This window comes from Pristiophorus japonicus, chromosome 2, assembly GCF_044704955.1.
Source record: "Pristiophorus japonicus isolate sPriJap1 chromosome 2, sPriJap1.hap1, whole genome shotgun sequence".
Taxonomy (NCBI): Eukaryota; Metazoa; Chordata; class Chondrichthyes; family Pristiophoridae; genus Pristiophorus; species Pristiophorus japonicus.
In genome coordinates this window covers 83,674,910-83,697,419 of record NC_091978.1, presented here as the reverse complement: position 1 = coordinate 83,697,419, position 22,510 = coordinate 83,674,910, and the positions used below count along the sequence as shown (strand labels likewise).

At 44.9% G+C, this 22,510-nt stretch overlaps 1 protein-coding gene across 1 annotated transcript in view; it reads right to left on the bottom strand.

The window, feature by feature from the left end:
* Positions 1 to 22,510, bottom strand: part of celf4 (CUGBP, Elav-like family member 4) — a 1,192,896-nt gene that overhangs the window by 71,390 nt on the left and 1,098,996 nt on the right. Inside the window, exon 8 of the mRNA XM_070862469.1 lies at positions 20,347 to 20,496. Coding sequence (XP_070718570.1) covers positions 20,347 to 20,496 — 150 coding nt within the window. The remainder of the gene's footprint in view (positions 1 to 20,346; positions 20,497 to 22,510) is intronic.

Below are 22,510 nucleotides of genomic sequence, written 5' to 3'. Positions count from 1 at the left end.
ATAAGGGGTGAGTTGGCTAAGGTAGATTGGGAAACTACATTAAAAGGTATGATGGTAGACAAACAATGGCTAGCATTTAAAGAAATAATTCATCATTTACAAAAAATATACATTCCTTTGTGACACAAAAACTCCACAGGAAAAGTGGCTAACAAGGGGAGTTAAAAATAGTATTCGATCAAAGGAAGAGGCTTATAATGTTGCTAAAAAAAGCAGTAAGCCTGAGGATTGGAAAGATTTTAGAGTTCAGCAAAGGAGGACCAAGAAATTGATAAAGAAAGGGAAAATAGAATATGAGAGTAAGCTATCGTGAGATATAAAAACATTGTAAAAACTTCTAGCGGTATGTAAACAGGAAAAGATTAGCAAAAGTAAATGTGGGTCCCTTACAGGCGGAGACAGGAGAAATTATAATGAGGAATAAGGAAATGGCAGATAAATTAAACAAATACGGAAGAAGACGCAAAAAACTTCCCGGAAATAGTGGCGAACCAAGGGTCTAGCAAGAATAAGGAACTGAAATAAATGAGTATTAGTAAAGAAATAATACTGAAAGCTAATAAATCCCCTGGAATGGATTGCCTACATCCTAAGGTTTTGAAAGAGGCTATAGAGATAGTGGATGCATTGGTTGTCATCTTCCAAAATTCCACAGAGTCTAGTGGATTGGTTCCTGTGGATTGGAAGGTAGCAAATGCAACTCCACTATTTAAGAAAGGAGGGAGAGTGAAAACTGGGAACTACAGCCTGACATCAGCAGTAGGGAAAATGCTAGAATCTATTATTAAGGACGTGGTAACAGGGCACTTAGAAAATAATAATAGGATTTGGCAGAGTCAACACAGAAATATGAAAGAGAAATCATATTTAATAAATCTGTTAAGAGTTTTTTAAGGTTGGCGGGATTGTGCTATTAGGTGAGATTGGTTGACTAGGCCTATCTTCTCTGGGGTTTAGAAGATTGACAGGTGATTTCATTGAAATGTAAACATTCTTATAGGGCTTGACGGTAGATGCAGGGAGGTTGTTTCCTCTGGCTGAGGAGTCTCGAACCAGGGGTCACAGTCTCAGAATAAGGGGTCAGCCATTTAGGACTGAGATGAGGAGAAACTTCTTCACTCAGAAGATGGTCAATCTTTGGAATTCTCTACCCCAGAGGGCTGGGGAGGCTCAGTCTTTGAGTATATTCAAGACAGCGATCGACAGATTTTTGGATGTTAAGGGAATCAAGGTGCAAGGGTCAAGGATGTCTCGGGGCAGGTGCAGGACATTCTGAAAAGGAAGGGTGAACAGCCAGTTGTCGTGGTGCACATATGTACCAACAATATAGGTAAAAAACAGAATGAGGTCCTACGAGACGAATTGAGGGAGCTAGGAGTTAAATTAAAAAGTAGAACCTCAAAAGTAGTCGTCTCAGGATTGCTACCAGTGCCACGTGCTAGTCAGAGTAAGAATCGCAGGATAGCTCAGATGAATGCGTGGCTTGAGGAGTGATGCAAAAGGAAGGGATTCAAATTCCTGGGACATTGGAACTGGTTCTGGGGGAGGTGGGACCAGTACAAACTGGACGGTCTACACCTGGGCAGGACCGGAACCAATATCCTAGGGGGAGTGTTTGCTAGTGCTGTTGGGGAGGAGTTAAACTAATATGGCAGGGGGATGGGAACCTATGCAGGGAGACAGAGGGAAATAAAATGAAGGCAGAAGCAAAAGATAGAAAGGTGAATAGTAAAAGTGGAGGACAGAGAAACCCAAGGCAAAAAACAAAAAGGGCCACATTACAACAAAATTCTAAAGGGGCAAAGTATGTTAAAAAGACAAGCCTGAAGGCTCTGTGCCTCAATGCGAGGAGTATTTGGAATAAGGTGGACGAATTAACTGCGCAGACAGCAGCTAACGGATATGATGTAATTGGCATCACGGAGACATGGCTCCAGTGTGACCAAGGCTGGGAACTCAACATCCAGGGGTATTCAACATTTAGGAAGGAAAGACTGAAAGGAGAAGGAGGTGGGATAGCGTTGCTGGTTAAAGAGATTAACACAATAGTAAGGAAGGACATTAGCGTCGAGGAGGTGGAATCTGTATGGGTGGATCTGTATAGGCAGAGAGGAAAAGGAGGCGGGGTGGCATTGCTGGTTAAAGAGGAAATTAATGCAATAGTAAGGAGGGACATTAAGCCTGGATGATGTGGAATCAGTATGGGTGGAGCTGCGGAATACCAAAGGGCATAAAATGCTAGTGGGAGTTGTGTACAGACCACCAAACAGTAGTAGTGAGGTTGGGGACAGCACCAAACAAGTAATAAGGGATGTGTGCAATAAAGGTACAGCAGTTATCATGGGCGACTTTAACATTGAAAGTTGGCATGCTGTAGCTGCATGCCAACTTTCAATGACTGATGAACCATGACACCCAGGTTTCGTTGCACCTCCCCTTTCCCTAATCTGCCGCTATTCAGATAATATTCTGCCTTCGTGTTTTTGCCACCAAAGTGAATAATCTCATATTTATCCACATTATACTGCATCTGCCATGTATTTGCCCACTCACCTAACCTGTCCAAATCACCCTGCAGCCTCTTAGCATCCTCTTCACAGCTCACGCCGCCATCCAGTTTAGTGTCATCTGCAAACTTGGAGATATTACACTCAATTCCTTCATCCAAATCATTAATATATATTGTAAATAGCTGGGGTCGCAGCACTGAGCACTGCGATACTCCACTAGTCACTGCCTCCCATTCCGAAAAGGACCAGTTTATCCCGACTCTCTGCTTCCTGCCTGCCAACCAATTCTCTATCCACGCTAGTACATTACCCCCAATACCATGTGCCTTGATCTTGTACATCAATCTCTTATATGGGACCTTGTCAAAGGCCTTTTGAAAGTCCAAATACACCACATCCACTGGTTCTCCCTTGTCCACTCTACCAGTTACATCCTCAAAAAATTCTAGAAGATTGATCAAGCATGACTTCCCTTTCATAAATCCATGCTGACTTGGACTGATCCTGTCACTGCTTTCCAAATGCGCTGTTATTTCATCTTTAATAATAGATTCCAACATTTTCCCCACTACTAATGTCAGGCTAACTGGTCTATAATTACCTGTTTTCTCTCTCCCTCCTTTTTTAAAAAGTGGTGTTACATTAGCTATCCTCCAGTCCATAGGAACTGATCCAGAGTCGATAGACTGTTGGAAAATGATCACCAATGCATCCACTATTTCTAGGGCCACTTCCTTAAGTACTCTGGGATGCAGACAATCAGGCCCCGGGGATATATCGGCCTTCAATCCCATCAATTTCCCCAACACAATTTCCCGCCGAATAAGGATATCCTTCAGTCTCTTCTTCTCACTAGACCCTCGGTCCCCTAGTACATCCGGAAGATCATTTGTGTCTTCCTTCGTGATGGCAGAACCAAAGTATTTGTTCAATTGGTCAGCCATTTCTTTGTTCCCCATTATAAATTCATCTGAGTCCGACTGCAAGGGACCCATGTTTGTTATCACTAATCTGTTTTTCTTCACATATTTATAGAAGCTTTTGCAGTCAGTTTTTATGTTCCCGGCAAGCTTCTTCTCGTACTCTATTTTCCCCCTCCTAATTAAACCCTTTGTCCTCCTCTGCTGAATTCTAAATTTCTCCCAGTCCTCAGGTTTGCTACTTTTTCTGGCCAATTTATATGCCTCTTCCTTGGATCTAACACTATCCTTAATTTCCCTTGTTAGCCACGGTTGAGCCACCTTCGCCGTTTTATTTTTACTCTCGACAGGGATGTACAACTTTTGAAGTTTTTCCATGTGATCTATAAATGTTTGCCATTGCCTATCCACCGTCAACCCTTTAAGTATCCTTTGCCAGTCTATTCCAGCCAATTCACGCCTCATGCCAGCGAAATTAGCTTTCCTTAAGTTTCGGACCCTAGTCTCTGAATTAACTGTGTCACTCTCCATCTTAATAAAGAATTCTACCATATTATGGTCACTCTTCCCCAAGGGGCCTCGCACAACAAGTTTGCTAATTAGTACCTTCTCATTACACATCATCCAGCCTAGGATGGCCAGCTCTCTAGTCGGTTCCTCGACATATTGGTCAAGAAAACCATCCCTAATACACTCCAGGAAATCCTCCTCTACCGCATTGCTACCAGTTTGGTTAACCCAATCTATATGTAAATTAAAGTCGCCCATGATAACTGCTGTACCTTTATTGCACACATCCCTTATTTCTTTTTTCATGCCTTCCCCAATCTCACTACGACTGTTTGGTGGCCTGTACACAACTCCCACCAACGTTTTCTGCCCTTTGGTATTCCGTAGCTCCACCCATACTGATAACACAACTTCTAAGCCAATGTCCTTCCTTACTAATGCATTAATTTCTTCTTTGACCAGCAACGCCACCCTGCCTCCTTTTCCTCTCTGTCTATCCTTCCTAAATGCTGAATACCACTGGATGTTGAATTCCCAGCCTTGGTCGCCCTGGAGCCATGTCTCTGTGATGCCAATTACATCGTATCCATGAACTGCTATCTGCGCAGTTAATTTGTCCACCTTATTCCGAATACTCCTCGCATTGAGGCACAGAGCCTTCAGGCTTGTCTTTTTAATACACCTTGCCCCTTTATAATTTTGCTGTAATGTGGCCCTTTTTGTTTTTTGCTTTGGGATTCTCTGCCCTCCACTTTTACTATTTTCCTTTCTATCTTTTGCCTCTGTCTCCCTTTTATTTCCCTCTGCCTCCCTGCCTAGGTTCCCATCCCCCTGCCATATTGGTTGAACTCCTCCCCAACAGCACTAGCAAACACTCCCCCTCGGACATTGGTTCCGGTCCTGCCCAGGTGTAGACCGTCCGGTTTGTACTGGTCCCACCTCCCCCAGAACCGGTTCCAATGCCCCAGGAATTTGAATCCCTTTCCTCTGCACCACTCCTCAAGCCACATATTCATCTGAGCTATCCTGCGATTCCTACTCTGACTAGCACGTGGCACTGGTAGCAATCCTGAGATTACTACTTTTGAGGTCCTACTTTTTAAACTTAGCTCCTAGCTCCCTAAATTCGTCTCGTAGGACCTCATCCCGTTTTTTACCTATATCGTTGGTACCGATGTGCACTACGACAACTGGCTGTTCACCCTCCCTATTCAGAATGTCCTGCACCCGCTCCGAGACATCCTTAACCCTTGCACCAGGGAGGCAATATACCATCCTGGAGTCTCGGTTGCGGCTGCAGAAACGCCTATCTATTCCCCTTACAATTGAATCCCCTATCACTATCGCTCTCCCACTCTTTTTCCTGCCCTCCTGTGCAGCAGAGCCATCCACAGTGCCATGAACTTGGCTGCTGCTGCCCTCCACTGATGAGTCATCCCCCTCAACTGTACCCAAAGCGGTGTATCTGTTTTGCAGGGGGATGACCGCAGAGGACCACTGCACTACCTTCCTTGCACTGCTCTTCCTGCTGGTCACCCATTTACTATCTGGCTGAGTACCCTTTACCTGCGGTGTGACCAATTCGCTAAACGTGCTATTCACGTCATTCTCAGCATCGTGGATGCTCCAGAGTGAATCCACCCGCAGCTCTAATGCCGCAATGTGGTCCGTCAGGAGCTGGAAGCGGATACACTTCCCGCACACGTAGTCGTCAGGGACACCGGAAGCGTCCCTGACTTCCCACATGGTACAGGAGGAGCATAATGCGTGTCCGAGCTGCCCTGCCATGACTTAACCCTTAGATACACTTAATTGGCAACAACAATGCTAAAGGTTACTTACTACTTCTTTATTGCCTTCTCCCTGCAGCTGAACAAGCATGCCTCCTCACCGACGCTGCCCGTCTCCTGCACTTACAGATATAGAAAAGAAAAAGAAAAGCTACTTACCAATCACCAGCCAATCACTTACCCCCTTGGCTGTGATGTCACCCTTCGCTTTCTTTCTACTTCTTTTTTGCCTTCTCCCTGTAGCTGCACAAGCACGCCTCCTCCTCGACGCTGCCCGAACTCTGCACTCGCGGCCTTTTTATAGGCCTCCGACCCCGGACTGTCGCCTCCTCACTGACGCTGCCCGACTCCTGCACTCGCGGCCTTTTTATAGGCCTCCGACCCCGGACTGTCGCCTCCTCACCGACGCTGCCCGAACTCCTGCACTCGCGGCCTTTTTATAGGCCTCCGACCCCGGACTGTCGCCTCCTCACCGACGCTGCCCGACTCCTGCACTCGCGGCCTTTTTATAGGCCTCCGACCCCGGACTCTCGCCTCCTCCTCGATGCTAGGGGATTTGAGTATAGGAGCAGGGAGGTCTTATTACAGTTGTACAGGGCCTTAGTGAGGCCTCACCTGGAATATTGTGTTCAGTTTTGGTCTCCTAATCTGAGGAAGGACGTTCTTGCTATTGAGGGAGTGCAGCGAAGGTTCACCAGACTAATTCCAGGGATGGCTCGACTGTCATATGAGGAGGGACTGGATCAACTGGGCCTTTATTCACTGGAGTTTAGAAGGATGAGAGGGGATCTCACAGAAACGTATAAGATTCTGACGGGACTGGACAGGTTAGATGCGGGAAGAATGTTCCCGATGTTGGGGAAGTCCAGAACCAGGGGACATTGTCTTAGGATAAGGGGTAGGCCATTTAGGACTGAGATGAGGAGAAACTGCTTCACTCACAGTTGTTAACCTGTGGAATTCCCTGCCGCAGAGAGTTGTTGATGCCAGTTCATTGGACATATTCAAGAGGGAGTTAGATATGGCCCTTACAGCTAAGGGGATCGAGGGGTATGGAGAGAAAACAGGAAAGGGGTACTGAGGGAATGATCAGCCATGATCTTATTGAATGGCGGTGCAGATGTGAAGGGCCGATTGGCCTACTCCTGCACCTATTTTCTATGTTTCTATATGGAGATAGTGCAGTAAGTGGAGTTGAAGTTGAAGATCAGCCATGATCTTTTTGAATGGCGGAGCATGCTCAAGGGGCCGAATGGCCTACTCCTATTCCTATTTCTTATGTCCTTATATGAGCATGCAGCCCCGCTGTTACCTGAGAGGAACAGATGAGCTGGTGTGACATAGTTCAGGAGAGCCCTTTGCAGCATGTTTGCTATATAACATTAGTGTCAGAGAGACTGGGTTTGCCCATGTATTTTCACTTCAGGTTTTAGGTTTGAATCCTGGATTGACGTGATAAAAATCTGCTCTGTCTGTTGGCTTTAAATGAGTTTTGGTAGCCTCAATCCAGTTCCTAGTTTTAAAAAAAATTCATTCATGGGATGTGGGCATCACTGGCAAGGCCAGCATTTATTGCCCATCCCTAATTGTCCTTAACTGAATGGCCTGCTAGGGCATTTCAGAGGGCAGTTAAGAGTCAACCAGATTTTGTGGATCTGAAGTCACATATAGGCCAGACCTCCTAAAGGAAGGACATTAGTGAACCAGATGGGTTTTTACAACAATCAGGTTCTTATATGGTCACCATTACTGATACTAGCTTTTTATTCCTCAGCTTCCATGGTGGAATTTGAACTCGTGTCTCCCAGATCATTAGTCCAGGCCTCTGGATTGCTAGTCCAGAAATATAACCACGATGAGGCCCATAGCACAAAACTGGGTATAATTGCCAGTGGGACAAATAAAGACCTATATTCCTACTGGCTGGAGAGCCATGACTCCCATCTTTTTCCAACAGTACAAGGGCAAGGCATGAGTGGGACTTTGACTTGAGTTTGATGTCTATTTTACTGCTAATAAAAATGAATTGAAACCATTCATAACTAAATGCTCCACAACACAAGACACAGAAGTTTTTAAAAACAGACTTCTAAAATCAGACTTGGTAATATCTTGTCATTATTTCTTGATTTATTTCATTTTCTCTCCTACATTTTTTGTCCTGGAACAAAAATCACTTGACAACATATTCTCCCAGAATGGCAAATGGTAAATATTGTGGGGTACAATGAGCTGTTCGAACACTGAAAGAAGATGTAAGCTTTTAAGAATTTGATTTTAAGGTGGAAAATGCAAGTACTGGGATATTAAATATTTCCCTACTCTTTACACTGGGCTGCAGTGTCAAGCACTCCTAGATCAGAGACAGCACAGGTTAGATGGAAGCATGCTATTACCATTTGAATTCCTGCAATTATTCCTTCCCTTTCATTTCATTATATTTAAAAGTTATGCAACTTGTATTTAATTAAAGGATGTCTAAAGAGAAAAGTGTCATGGCTAATTATAGGACCCAAATAGGTTTTGTTTATTTTTGATTAAATTAAATTTTTTTTAATTATTTGGCACCGTTATACGAACATTATTTTTCCAGACAGTTTAAACAAAAAGAATGCTGAAAACAAAATGTCTTTCTCTACGTGTCAGTGCACTGAGCTCCTTCATGTGCTTACCACACTGAAGCATTACATCAAGCATCCAGATAAACACTCGGAGAGATTTTTTCCACTCTGTGCGACTGACTAATGTAGAACATTTTGAAGTGTCTGCACTACATGTCGAACCTTTTAATGTGCTGTATACGTAACACCTTACACCAAGGCACAGATGCATCTCCGAGTGCCAATCTCTGCTAAGTAGTGCCACTTATTCTGTGCCACTTCATGCGGATGAAATCAGCAGCACAATTCAAAATTTGTCAAGTGTACATTGTACACATACACACACACACACACACAACCGCATGGGGGGATAATTTTGATTGTGTGCGATAGTGTAAATGGGTGATAGCGAATCGGCAGCCCATTTTACATCTCTCCCCATTTTTATTTCCATTGAAGTCAATGGGAGAGATATAAAACAGAGATTTAAAGAGTCTGTTCACTTTCTAATTGGCGTGGGAAAGCAAGGATGACCGTGTTTGGTGATCAATGGCAGGAGTGGGCGGGGGGGGGGGGGGGAACAGGGTGATTGGAGGCAGGAGTTCATGTGATCAAACCTCCTGGAATACGTCAAATCAGAGTTTTCAACCATTGTTTCTGGTGGGATCCCTGCATGAAGAGGACGACTGCTGGTGATGAGGAAAATTCTAGTGGTATTGTAGAGAAACCCCTACTGTGGCATGTGAAGAGGTGGGGAGCCATTTAAAAGGGCAGAAATGAGCCAAAGCTGCAGGAAGGACTTGGAGCTTTTCAGCCTTGGACTGGGCCAAAAAGAGTATGGTATTGATATTATTATGATTTAATCCTGCTTTGAACTACAAGGATGATTCCCCTTATTGTACCCTCTAGAGGATAGGATGGCAGTATCACCCTCCAGTGATGTCCTCACAGCAGTCTCTCATAGTTATCAACCAGTCATTCAGCAATGCCTTGTCATTAGCACTACTTTCATTTTATTGAGGAACTATAACCCGTTTTATAAGCTATAGGGCCGGATTTTCGAGGGGTTTGCGAGCGGGCTTTCGCCGCGTTTTGACCCTCCGCGATGAAAACCCGGTTGCAAAGCCTGGGCGAGATCCTCGGCGCCTTGTTTGCAGCGGCAATGGGAGGTACCACTGGGGAAAGCTGTGCCGGACGTGTAATGACGCGGATTACCGTCCAAGTTTCAGCAGTCTCCCAACCTGTACGCCGCGGCCAGTACAGGATAGGTAAAACCTGGTCGGTGCAGCCCTGCCAGCAGCGGTAAGTACGAAAACCTGCAAGAAAGGTAAGGTAAAGTTTTAATTTTTAAATGTTTTTCCAGCGATTAGTTATTTAAGGGTCTTTGTAATGTTTTTTTGGATTTTTTTCCCCCCTCCCAAGGCCTCTCTCGCAGCGCAAATAACCCCGAACTAAAGTTGGTGAAACTTGCGTTTTGCACGGTGAATAATTGTGCAACACCTCTCTTACCGATGTGCCCCTGGTGCAGACCCCAAAGGCCGAAAGTTCAGCCTACAATCAGTAGCGCAGCGAAAATGGTCATTTTCACGTATTGCTACCGTTTTCGCCCAAAAAAGCCATAAGCCGAAAATCCGGCCCCATTGGTCTGCAGAGTTCAAGCAAAGGCGACAATTTAATCCCAGGGTTCAAAAGGCATTCAAGCTTTGCTATGCAATGCCATCTGAATCCCTCAATTTGATTCAAAACGCACATTACTCACCATCAATCATATTTTTATGTAGAATGTTCTCTGATTATTTTAAAACAGAGACCTCAGGCTGCCATTATTCCACGCTGCTGCTTTGAGACCAGTAACTGAGTGCAAAGTGTAGCCGGGAAGACTGAGTTGTATCGTAGGGTGCACCTGGCTGCAATTTGCACCCTGCCCGTCTGTGCCTGTACGATTACACGTACAGAAGAATTCCGCTTCTCCGGTGGCTATTTTTTAATATCAAGAGCACACAGGCGGCAGTGCCCACTTTCTTATAACACTATACTAAGATGACCCAATTCTAAGATTCTGAAGTACACCTTGGCACTTTTTAAACCTGGTTTCACACGGAACTGCAGTGGTGTGAGATGACCTCTGCAAGGTGGTCCCCGAATGCTTGCTGTTCGTGCATTTAGGAGTTAAATGGGGACATGACTCCCGAGGTGGGCTGCCAGCATTGTATCAATGCATACTCAACCCGTCTCACATCAATGCAAAGAAATGGCAGTAATCAAATTTACAACAATTAACAAACTTTTCACTGTTTTCGTGAAACATATGACTGCTGATTCTGTTATAAAAAATTAGGAATAGATTTCTCTTTAAAAAGATTTGTTTTTATTGGATGCATACTCTGTCTTTATACCACAGTATAATGTATCATAAGCCACACTAACATCTGTCCTATTCTATTCTGCTCAAGACCTTTCCTCCATTGTTTGGAGCACCACTAGGGAGCAGCAAAATGTAAATATTCTGTGAAGTAATTAAGCACAATCTCCTATTCTAACTCAAACTGTGGAGCTCCTTTCCTCCATCTTCTTTCCATTCCTCCTACAATCTACAGGTTTATCAAATCCAAGCTTGGAGTCACCTAATCACTACTTCCCCATTTACTTCATCTCTTTTATTTCTTTCAATCTTGCTGATGTCTTGGCCCTTCACTGAGCCTTATTAATGAAAATAAAAATTCCACACAAATTACACTAATCGTTCAATATTTTTCTCTTTGAATTTTGCACAAATTGTAATCCAATCTGTCTGGATTTGTATTACTTCTTTTTAAAACTTCTATCAGTCTTTTCAGCGACTATTAAAATGAATAAGCATTTCTCTCACACATTTAGTGACAGAAATTATGCTCCACGTTCTGTGTCTCCCAATGATACCAGCTATATTATAGACTTTATAGATGTTTTTCATGAATGAGTTCATTGTCTTCTCATTTTTGTTATTTTATACTTGCTGCCTTTCCCCTCTTGTAAAGTCTGCTTGCTTAGTACACCATCGGCAGCTGAAGAGGTTCGCAAGCAGTCTGCAAGGCAGCCTCTGCTAGTGACATACTCTAATCAGGCACTAGAAGGCACATGTGAACATGCACACTGGGGTAAGCTGGCCTTCCAATTTACCTTCTCTCTTTGTAAGAACATAAGAAATAGGAACAGGAGTAGGCCATACAGCCTCTCGAGCCTGCTCCGCCATTTAATAAGATCATGGCTGATCTGATCATGGTCTCAGCTCCACTTCCCCGCCCGCTCCCCATAACCCCTTATCTTCTTATCATTTAAGAAACTGTCTATTTCTGTCTTAAATTTATTCAATGTCACAGCTTCCACAGCTCTCTGAGGCAGCGAATTCCACATAGTTACAACCCTCTGAGAAAATAAATTTCTCCTCATCTCTGTTTTAAATGGGTGGCCCCTTATTCTAAGATTATGCCCTCTAGTTTTAGTCTTCCCCATCAGTGGAAACATTCTCTCTGCATCCACCTTGTCAAGCCCCCTCATAATCTTATACATTTTGATGAGATCACCTCTCATTCTTCTGAATGACAATGAGTAGAGGCCCAACCTACTCAACCTTTCCTCATAAGTCAACCCCCTCATCTCCAGAATCAACCTAGTGAACCTTCTCTGAATTGCCTTCAAAGCAAGTATATCCTTTTGTAAATATGGAAACCAAAACTGCACGCAGTATTACAGGTGTGGCCTCACCAATACCTTATATAGCTGTAGCAAGACTTCCCTGCTTTTATACTCCATCCCCTTTGCAATAAAGGCCAAGATATAATTGGTCTTCCTAATCACTTGCTGTACCTGCATACTATCCTTTTGTATTTCATGCACAAGTATCTCCAGGTCCCGCTGGACTGTGGCACTTTGCAATCTTTCTCCATTTAAATAATAACTTCCTCTTTGATTTTTTTCTGCCAAAGTGCATGACGTCACACTTTCCAACATTATACTCCATCTGCCAAATTTCTGCCCACTCACTGAGCCTGTCTATGTCCTTTTGCAGATTTTTTGTGTCCTCCTCACACATTGCTTTTCCTCCCATCTTTGTATCAGCAAACTTGGCTAGGTTACACTCAGTTCCTTCTTATAAGTCATTAATATAGATTGTAAATAGTTGGGGTCCCAGCACTGATCCCTGCGGCACCCCACTAGTTACTGGTTGCCAAGCAGAGAATGAACCATTTATCTCAACTCACTGTTCTCTGTTAGTTTGCCAATCCTCTATCCATGCTAATATATTACCCCCAACCCCGTGAACTTTTATCTTGTACAGTAACCTTTGATGTGGCACCTTGTCAAATGCCTTCTGGAAGTCCAAATACACCACATCCACTGGTTCCCCTTTATCCACCCTGTTCGTTATATCCTCAAAGAACTCCAGCAAATTTGTCAAACATGACTTCCCCTTCATAAATCCATGCTGACTCTACCTGACTGAATTTTGCTTTACCAAATGTCCTGTTATTGCTTCTTTAATAATGGACTCCAACATTTTCCCAACCGCTGGTTTATAGTTTCCTGCTTTTTGTCTGCCTCCTTTTTTAAATAGGGGCTTTACATTTGCAGTTTTCCAATCTGCTGGGACCTCCCCAGAATCCAGGGAATTTTGGTAAATTACAACCAATGCATCCACAATCCCTGCCGCTACTTCTCTTAAGACCCTAGGATGAAAGCCATCAGGTCCAGGGGATTTATCTGCCTTTAGTCCCTTTATCTTACTGAGTACCACCTCCTTAGTGATTGTGATTGTGTTAAGTTCCTCTCCCGCTATAGTCCCTTAACTATCCACTGTCGGAATATTGTTAGTGTCCTCTACCGTAAAGACTGAAACAAAATATTTGTTCAGAGTTTCTGCCATCTCCATGTTCCCCATTACTAATTCCCAGGTGTCGTCCTCTAAGGGACCAACATTTACTTTAGCCACTCTTTTCCTTTTTATATACCTACAAAAACTCTTGCTATCTGTTTTTAGATTTTGTGCTAGTTTACTTTCATAGTCTATCTTCCCTCTCTTAATCATTTTTTTAGTTGTTCTTTGCTGGCTTTTAAAAGCTTCCCAGTCTTCTGTCCTCCTACTAGTGGCCTCTGTCAGGTGCCACTCTCTCTCTCTCTGACAGAATAAGGACATAACATGTTGCAAATTATGGATATAAACCAGTCTAAGGCACAATATGATGACAAAACCATGCTACCCATGAATTCAATTTTCTATCGGTGATAAATTATTTCATAAATTAGTTGTTTAGAATTTCATCCATCATAGGCAGCCCCTCAGAATCGAGGAAGACTTGCTTCCACTCCTGAAGTGAATTCTTTGGTGGATGAACAGTCCAATACGAGAGCCACAGACGGGACAGATAGTCGTTGAGGGAAGGGGTTTGTGGGATAGGTTTGCCACACGCTCTTACCGTTGCCTGCGCTTGATTTCTACATGCTCTCGGCGATCACACTCGAGGTGCTCAACGCCCTCTCGGATGCACTTCCTCCACTTCGGGCGGTCTTGTCCAGGGACTCCCAGATGTCAGTGGGGATGTTGCACTTTATCAGGGAGGCTTTGAGGGTGTCCTTGTGGCATTTCTGCTGTCCACCTTTGGCTCGTTTGCCGTGAAGGAGCTCCGAGTAGAGCACTTGCTTTGGAAGTCTTGTGTCTGGCATGCGAATTATGTGACCTCCCAGTGGAGCTGATCAAGTGTGGTCAGTGCTTCAATGCTGGGGATGTTCGCCTGGATGAGGACGCTGGGGATTTGTAGGATCTTGTGGAGACATCGTTGGTGATATTTCTCCAGCAACTTGAGGTATCTGTTGTACATGGTCCATGTCTCTGAGTCATACAGGAGGGCAGGTATTACTACAGCCCTGTAGACCATGAGCTTGGTGGCAGTATTGAGGGCCTGGCCTTCAAACACTCTTTTCCTCAGACGGCCAAAGGCTGCACTGATGCACTGGGGATGATGTTGGATCTCGTCGTCGATGCCTGCTCTTGTTGTTAGGAGGCTTCTGAGATATGGGAAGTGGTCCACTGTTATGTATTTAACCCCTTGTAACCTGTATTACACTACCACCAGAGGGCCTACCTATTGGAGTCCCAAGGGATTCCAGCATCCTTTGGGAGCAGGGTATATAAGCAGGCCACCCACCAGGTACCAGCACTCTGAAGTCTTATTAAAGGAGCTAAGGTCATACTTGCTCATTATACACAGTACTCAGTTTCATCCTTTATTATGAGCATAGCAATTGGCGACAAGATAACAAACAACTGCGCGAAAATGCAAAGAACATTTGGTATCCTGGAGAAGTTCTCAGAAGGGGATGATTGGGAGGCCTTCGTGGAGTGACTCGACCAATATTTCGTGGCCAATGAGTTAGAAGGGGACAAGAACACTACCAAACGAAGGGCGATCCTCCTAATTGTCTGTGGGGCAACAACCTATGGCCTCATGAAGAACCTCCTAGCTCCAACAAAACCAACAGAGAAATCCTATGAAGAATTGTGTACGCTGGTCCGGGAGCACCTAAATCCTAAGGAAAGCGTTTTGATGGTGAGATATCAGTTCTACACGTGCCAACGATCGGAGGGCCAGGAAGTGGCGAGCTATGTCGCCGAACTAAGGCATCTTGCAGGACATTGTGAGTTTGAGGGATTCCTAGAACAAATGCTTAGAGACTTTTTTGTACTGGGCATTGGCCATGAGACAATCCTTCACAAACTGTTGACTGTAAAGCCATAACGATATCCCAGGCATTTATGTCCACCAGCGACAACACCAAACAGATTTCACAGAGTAAAGAAGTTTCGGCTAGTACTGTGCATAAAGTAACGTCGGTTTCGAGCAGAAATATACATGACAGAACGTATGTGCCGGCCCAGAGTCCGCCATCAATCGTTAATGCAAGGCAGTTAACACCTTGTTGGCGTTGTGGAGGTGATCATCGGCCCCATCAGTGCTGCTCCAAGCACTATGCGTGCAACGGTTGCAGAACAATTGGACACCTCCAGTGAATGTGCAGGCGAGCTGCAAACCACCACGTTGCAGAGGAAGATTGATCCACTGTGGATCAGGCTGAATTGGAGACTCGTACCCAGGAGGCAGAAGTGTACGGGGTACACACATTCACTACGAAATGTCCACCAATAATGTTGAAAGTTGAACTGAACGGTATTCCAATATCTATGGAACTGGACACGGCTGCAAGTCAGTCCATCATGAGTAAAAAGGCCTTCGACAGGCTGTGGGGCAACAAGGCCCAAGCTCAGCCCCACTCACACCAAACTAAGGACTTACACCAAGGAACTAATCCCTGTAATTGGCAGTGCAGAAGTCAAAGGTTTCCTATGACAGAGCAGTACACGAACTCCCGCTGTGGATTGTGCCCGGGGATGGCCCCACATTGTTTGGCAGAAGCTGGCTGGGAAAAATCCACTGGAACTGGGCGACATCCGAGTGCTTTCGTCTGTCAACAATGCTTCATGTGCCCAGGTTCTGAGCAAGTTCGCATCGTGGTTCGAGCCAGGCATTGGAAGCTTCGCGGGGGCGAAAGTGCAGATCCATTTGGTTCCTGGTACGTGACCCATCCACCACAAGGCACGGGCGGTACCGTACATGATGTGTGAGAAAATGGAAAGTGAGCTGGACAGGCTGCAGTGAGAAGGCATCATCGCGCCGATGGAATTCAACGAATGGGCTAGTCCAATTGTCCCGGTACTTAAAGAGGACGGCACGGTTAGAATTTGTGGGGACTGTAAAGTAACGATTAACCGTTTTTTGCTACAGGACCAGTACCCAAAGCAGATGACCTATTCGTAACCCTGGCTGGAGAGAAGACGTTCACCAAGCTGGACCTGACCTCGGCCCACATGACGCAGGAGCTGGAGGAGTCTTCGAAAGGCCTCACATGAATCAACATGCACAAAGGTCTGTTCATCTATAACCGGTGTCCGTTCGGGATTCGGTCGGCCGCGGCAATCTTCCAATGGAACATGGAGAGCCTGCTAAAGTCGGTTCCTCGCACCGTGGTTTTCCAGGACGACCTACTGGTTACAAGTCGGAACACCATTGAGCAATTGAAGAATCTGGAAGAGGTCCTTAGTCGGTTGGATCGTATGGGGCTCAGGTTGAAACACTTGAAGTGTGTTTTCCTGGCGCAGGAGGTCGAGTTCTTGCGAAGAAGAATCGCGGCAAACGGCATCAGACCCACCGACGCCAAGACGGAGGCCATCAGGAACTCGCCGAGACCACAGAACGTGACGGAGCTGCGGTCGTTCCTGGGACTCCTTAACTATTTTGGTAATTTCCTACCTGGGTTAAGCACCCTGCTAGAACCCCTTGCTACTGCGCAAGGGAGATGACTGGGTATGGGGGAATTCACAAGAGGCTGCCTTTAAGAAAGCCAGAAATCTGTTGTGTTCAAACAAACTGCTTGTCCTGTATAACCCTTGTAAAAGATTAGTGCTAGCTTGCGATGCGCCATCATATGGGGTCGGGTGTGTGTTACAATAGGCTAACGAATTGGGGATCTTGCAACCGGTCCCTTATGCGTCCAGGAGTTTGTCCAAGGCCGAAAGGACCTACAGCATGATTGAAAAAGAGGCTCTGGCATGCGTTTATGGGGTAAAAAAAAATGCTTACCAGTACTTACTTGGCCTCAAGTTCGAGCTTGAAACTGACCACAAGCCGCTCATATTGCTGTTCTCTGAGAGCAAAGGGATTAACACCAATGCCTCTGCCCGCATCCAGAGATGGGTACTCACGCTGTCGGCATACAACTATGTAATCCGCCACAGACCGGGCACAGAGAACTGCGCAGATGCTCTCAGTCGGCTGCCATTGCCCAACACCGGGGTGGAAATGGCATAGCCAGCGGACTTGCTCATGGTCATGGAGGCATTCGAGAACGAAATGTCCCCCGTTATGGCCTGCCAAATCAGGACCTGGACCAGCCCGGATCCTTTACTGTTCTTGGTAAAAAAAACTGTCCTACATGGGAGCTGGTCCAGTGTCCCAGTGGAGAAGTAGGAGGCGATTAAGGCGTTCCACAGGCGCAAAGACGAAATGTCCCTGCAGTCTGTTGTGGGGCAATCGCGTGGTCTTCCCCAAGAAAGATAGAGATATGTTCATATGTGAATTGCTCAGCACCCACCCAGGCATTGAAATGATGACACCCATAGCCAGATCCCATGTGTGGTGGCCTGGCATCGACTCAGATTTAGAGTCATGCGTGCGCCAGTGCAACACTTGCTCTCAGCTGAGCAATGCACCCAAAGAGGCACCGCTAAGTTTGTGATTGTGGCCCTCCAAACCATGGTCGAAGATCCACGTGGACTAAGTGGACCCATTTCTAGGCAAAATGTTTTTGGTTGTCATGGACGCTTACTCAAAATGGATTGAATGTGCAATAATGTCTGTAAGCATGTCCACGGCCACTATTGAAAGCCTACAAGCCATGTTTGCCACGTACTGCTTGCCTGATGTTTTAGTCAGCGACAATGGGCCGTGCATCACCAGTGCTGAATTCAAGGAATTCATGACCCGCAATGGGATCAAACACATCACATCTGCCTTGTTCAAGTCCGCATCCAACGGCCAGGCAGAACGGGCAGTTGAGACCATCAAGCAAAGCTTGAAATGTGTGTTGGAAGACTCCCTGCAGACCCAGCTGTCCCGAATGCTGCTCAGCTACCGCACCAGACCCCACTCACTCACCGGGGTTCCCCCAGCCGAACTGCTCATGAAAAAGGCGCTTAAAACAAGGCTCTCTCTGGTCCACCCTGATCTCCATGATCACGTGGAGGGCAAGCGGCATCAACAAAGTGTGTACCATGACCGCGCAAATTTGTCACGCGATATTGAGATCAATGATTCTGTGTTTGTGCTCAATTATGGACATGGTCCCAAATGGCTCGCTGGCATGGTCACAGCCAAAGAGGGGAGTAGGGTGTTTCAGGTCAAATTGGCCAATGGACAAACGCACAGAAAACATTTGGACCAAATCAAATTGCGGTTCACCAACAGCTACGAACAACCCGAAGAAGACACCACCAACTTTGACCCTCCAACATACACACAAATGGCAACTGACATCATGGTTGACCACGAAGCCAAACTCATCATCCCCAGCAACCCGGCAAGACCGGCTGCCCAACAGCCCAGTGAAGAACTGACCAACTCACCCACACCCGCATTTGTACCGAGACGATCGACAAGGGAGCGAAAAGCCCCAGATCGTCTCACCTTGTAAATAAGTGTACTGTTGACTTCACGGGGGAGTGATGTTATATATTTAACCCCTTGTAACCTGTATTACACTACCACCAGAGGGCCTACCTGTTGGAGTCCCAAGAGATCCCAGCATTCCTTGGAAGCACGGTAGAAAAGCAGACCACCCACGAGGTACCTGCACTCTGGAGTCTTATTAAATGAGCTAAGGTCGCACTTGCTCATTGTACACAGTACTCAGTTTCATCCTTTAATATGAGCATAGCAGTCCACGGTGATATTCCATGGTTAAAATGTCGAACTTGGAAGAGCAACTCTGACTGTTTAATGTTTCCTTCATTATCCTATTATTTCATTGAGTGAGCTTAGTGCCAAATTGAGCCTAAAGGTCAACAGTTCTGTGCTGTGAACTTGCATTCATTAAGAACTGCCCAAATTAATTCCATGTAAGACTGTTACCACTGGCAGAGAAAGGAGACATTCCACTTCTCACTTTGGATGTGATTGGACCCCAGATTTCAGAGGTAAAAGGACAATATGCTAACTCATTACACCACCCAGTCCCCTAATCCCATGCATTACAATGCATTTTCCGGTAAAAGTATACTTTATTCCAAAGATAGCAGTCGCACTAAATTTGCTGTTTATCCCACACTCTGATATTGTTTTTCAAAATTAGTGCAGTTGTTGAGACAAACAGCAGTAAGATATCAGCCGTGGCTCAGGGGGAGCACCCTCGCCTCAGAGTCAGCAGGTTGTGGGTTGAAGTCCCACTCCAGAGTCTTGAGTACCTTATGTAGGTTGACACCAGTACTGAGGGAGTGCTACGTGGTACCGCCTTTTGGATGAAACGTTAAACTGAGGTCCTGTCTGCATTTACACATGGTCATAAAAGATTTCATGGCACTATTCGAAAAATAGCAGGGTAGTTCTCCCTAGTATTTATCCCTCAAGGAACATCACTAAAACAGGCTATCTGGTCATTAACACATTGCTGTTTGTGGGACCGGGCTCAAATTGTGTTCAAATTGGCTTCCGCGTTTCATACATTACAACAAGTGACTACACTTCAAAAAGTACTTCATTGGCTGTTTAGCACTTTAGGATGTCCTGAAGTTGTGAAAGGCGCTATATAAATGCAAATCCTTTTTTTCTGAGCATGGACTTTTATGTTTTCGCTCTCCAGTATTAACAGCTTATTCATGACTAACTCTGGCATGTTACAAAGTAGTCATTGACCTGAAGCATTAACTCTTTTTCTCTCTCCACAGATGCTGCCTGACTTGCTGAGTATTTCCAGCATTTTGTGTTTTTATTTCGGATTTCCAGCATCCGCAGTATCTTGCATTTTTTTTTACAAATTCGTCGAATTGGATCTCTCTTTGACCTGTACAAGGTCTAAACTCATAGTTATTATGCTGTCATAACATACCTTTCCTGTGGACAGAATAAATTCATATTCATTTTGCTGTGGGAAAAAGATTTATTTGGGATAGAAATTGCTGCCAAGCACCTCACAACCTCTCGGTGACAGTGAGGGAACTGCATAGAACAAATCTGGAAAATCTGAAACATAGAGCCACAGAGGTTCATCCCAGCTAAGAATAAACAGCAAGACTGTCCCCTCCCACTCACACACGTGCAAAGCTGACTCTGATTTTCAAAACAGTCAGCTTTTTCCTAATCTGAGGGAATTAAGTTTTCACTCTGCATCTCCCACTCTGATTGCAATGTAAATGAAGACAGTGAATGTTTACCTGGGTAGGGGTGGATTCCATTAGCAAAGACGGCTTCTGCTGTTGGTTGTCCATTAGCCTGTGGTGGGAGGCCAGTGAATCCATTTACTCCGATTGGAGAAGGAATGCTAGGCACAGCTGGTGCGGTGATACCAGGAGGCGTGCTCCCACCTGAAACACATACACAGTAAATCATGCATCTAAACTTTAAATTGAATCAAGCAAAAATATTTAACATTTTCAGCACCTGATTAAACTACACCTGTCATTGCAGCTCTTCGTTCACAGGGAAACAGCAGCAGATACAATGAGTAATTTGACGTGAATAAAGATGCAGTGATGAATAAAAAAAAAAATATGTGGACAATCAAGTTCTCACATTAAAATAAATACTAAATGAAGGTACACCGCGTGAATTGGTTTAATTAAAACAGTTATGAATGCGATACTACGAGCTCCAAATTGCCTATATAGATTTCTTGGAGATGTATGCAATGCTCAGTATATCCAAAAATACATAACAGAATCATAGAATAGTTACAGCACAGAAGGCGGCCATTTGGCCCATCAAGTCCATGCCAGTTCTCTGCAAGAGCAGTTATGGAATTCCACTCCACTCCCCTGCCCTTTCCCTATAGCCCTGCAAATTTTTTTCCTTCACTTATCCAAGCCATGATTGAGTCTGACTCCACCACCCTTACATTCCAGATCCTAGAAGGCACAAATAATCTTATACACCAACTATTTGGGCTGGCTTGTTTGTCCGTGTTAGCAGTCTCCAGGTCAAGGCCACTGGAGAGTTTTTTCTGCAGCCCACGTAAGTGTTTCTGTTCCCATCCAGTCAATGGTTGAGTGGCTCTTTGTAAGGTTGGTTAAGCAGCTCTTTCATAAAAAATGTATGAAGATCAACAGCACATACGTCAGCAGTTAAGACTGTTGCACAAGAAGCTAATAGTATTTGCTCCGCTGCATAATTTTTTCCTCCAGCAACAATCTGCATTATTGTTTGCCTTGGCCAGGAATATGTGGCTCTGTTTTTAGTTGCTACTGAGCAATGTATCCCGGTTCACCATTCCTTCACCAGATACTCTCCTAAATCATCTTATGAACCATACAAATGTAAAGAAAAAAGTATAATCTGTTGCAGAAGATCACATCAACCCAGTGTCTCAAGTACTGTAGAACTATTTTGTTGAAGTCCTGTATCATCAGGTCCACAAATTTAACAGGATCTCATTCTAAACCACAGAATTCACAATGAAAAGGCTCTGGTAGTTGATCAAATTGTTCTATTGGGAAAGAAGACAAAGTTTAGATTCTACTATATGAATATTGCCTTGTGCTATAACAAAGTGAAGCTCACTCACTTTAGCTGTTAGTAGATGGCCAACATGAAGTATTTTTCTATTTAACTTTGGAGTGGGGAAAAGCCAGATATGAAGGCACAAGTACTGTGGGGTAGACTTTGTGCGATAGTGTAAAACGGGTGATAGCGAATTGGCAGCCCGCTTTATACATCTCCCCATTTTAATTTGCATTGACTTAATCCATTAGTTTCTTTATGCAATTTACCTATTACCAGAATTCTAGTAATGCTCTCCATTAGAAATGTGGGGCTAGGTTTTTCTCCCCATTACTGCCCATTTTTGGATGGTATTAGGATGGGCAAAGGAGGGAACTCGGCTTGGGAGCTGTTCCGCTGGCTCCTACTACTTCTGATATTTTCCTCCAGAAGTAATGGCCGATACTGAGTACGCCTGGCCGTATTTGGGAATGTTAATGGAATGTTAACAAAGGAAAATATATCCTCTGACGTATTTTCCTTCATTAATGCCTCAGCAACACAAGTGAAGCAGTTGACTGTGGTCTGCTGGTGTAGGCGCCCAGGCCTCTGGCAGTGACATTCCTTCCCGTCCCTCCAAAAAAAGGTCGTGGTCTCCCCGGCACTGCCAGAAATCCTGAAAGGTATTTGATTTAGCTGACCCAGGAAAATCCACCTGGGTCAACATTGGGAGCCTCAGGGGGGACACGAAGCCCACCATGCTGCAGTCCGAATGCAATTACTGCCACGGAGGAAAATCTGCCTGTGTTTTTTTTTCCAAAAACAGAAAATGCTGGGAACAATCAGCAGGTCGATCAGCATCTGTGGAGAGAACAGATAATTAACGTTTTAGATGAAGACGCT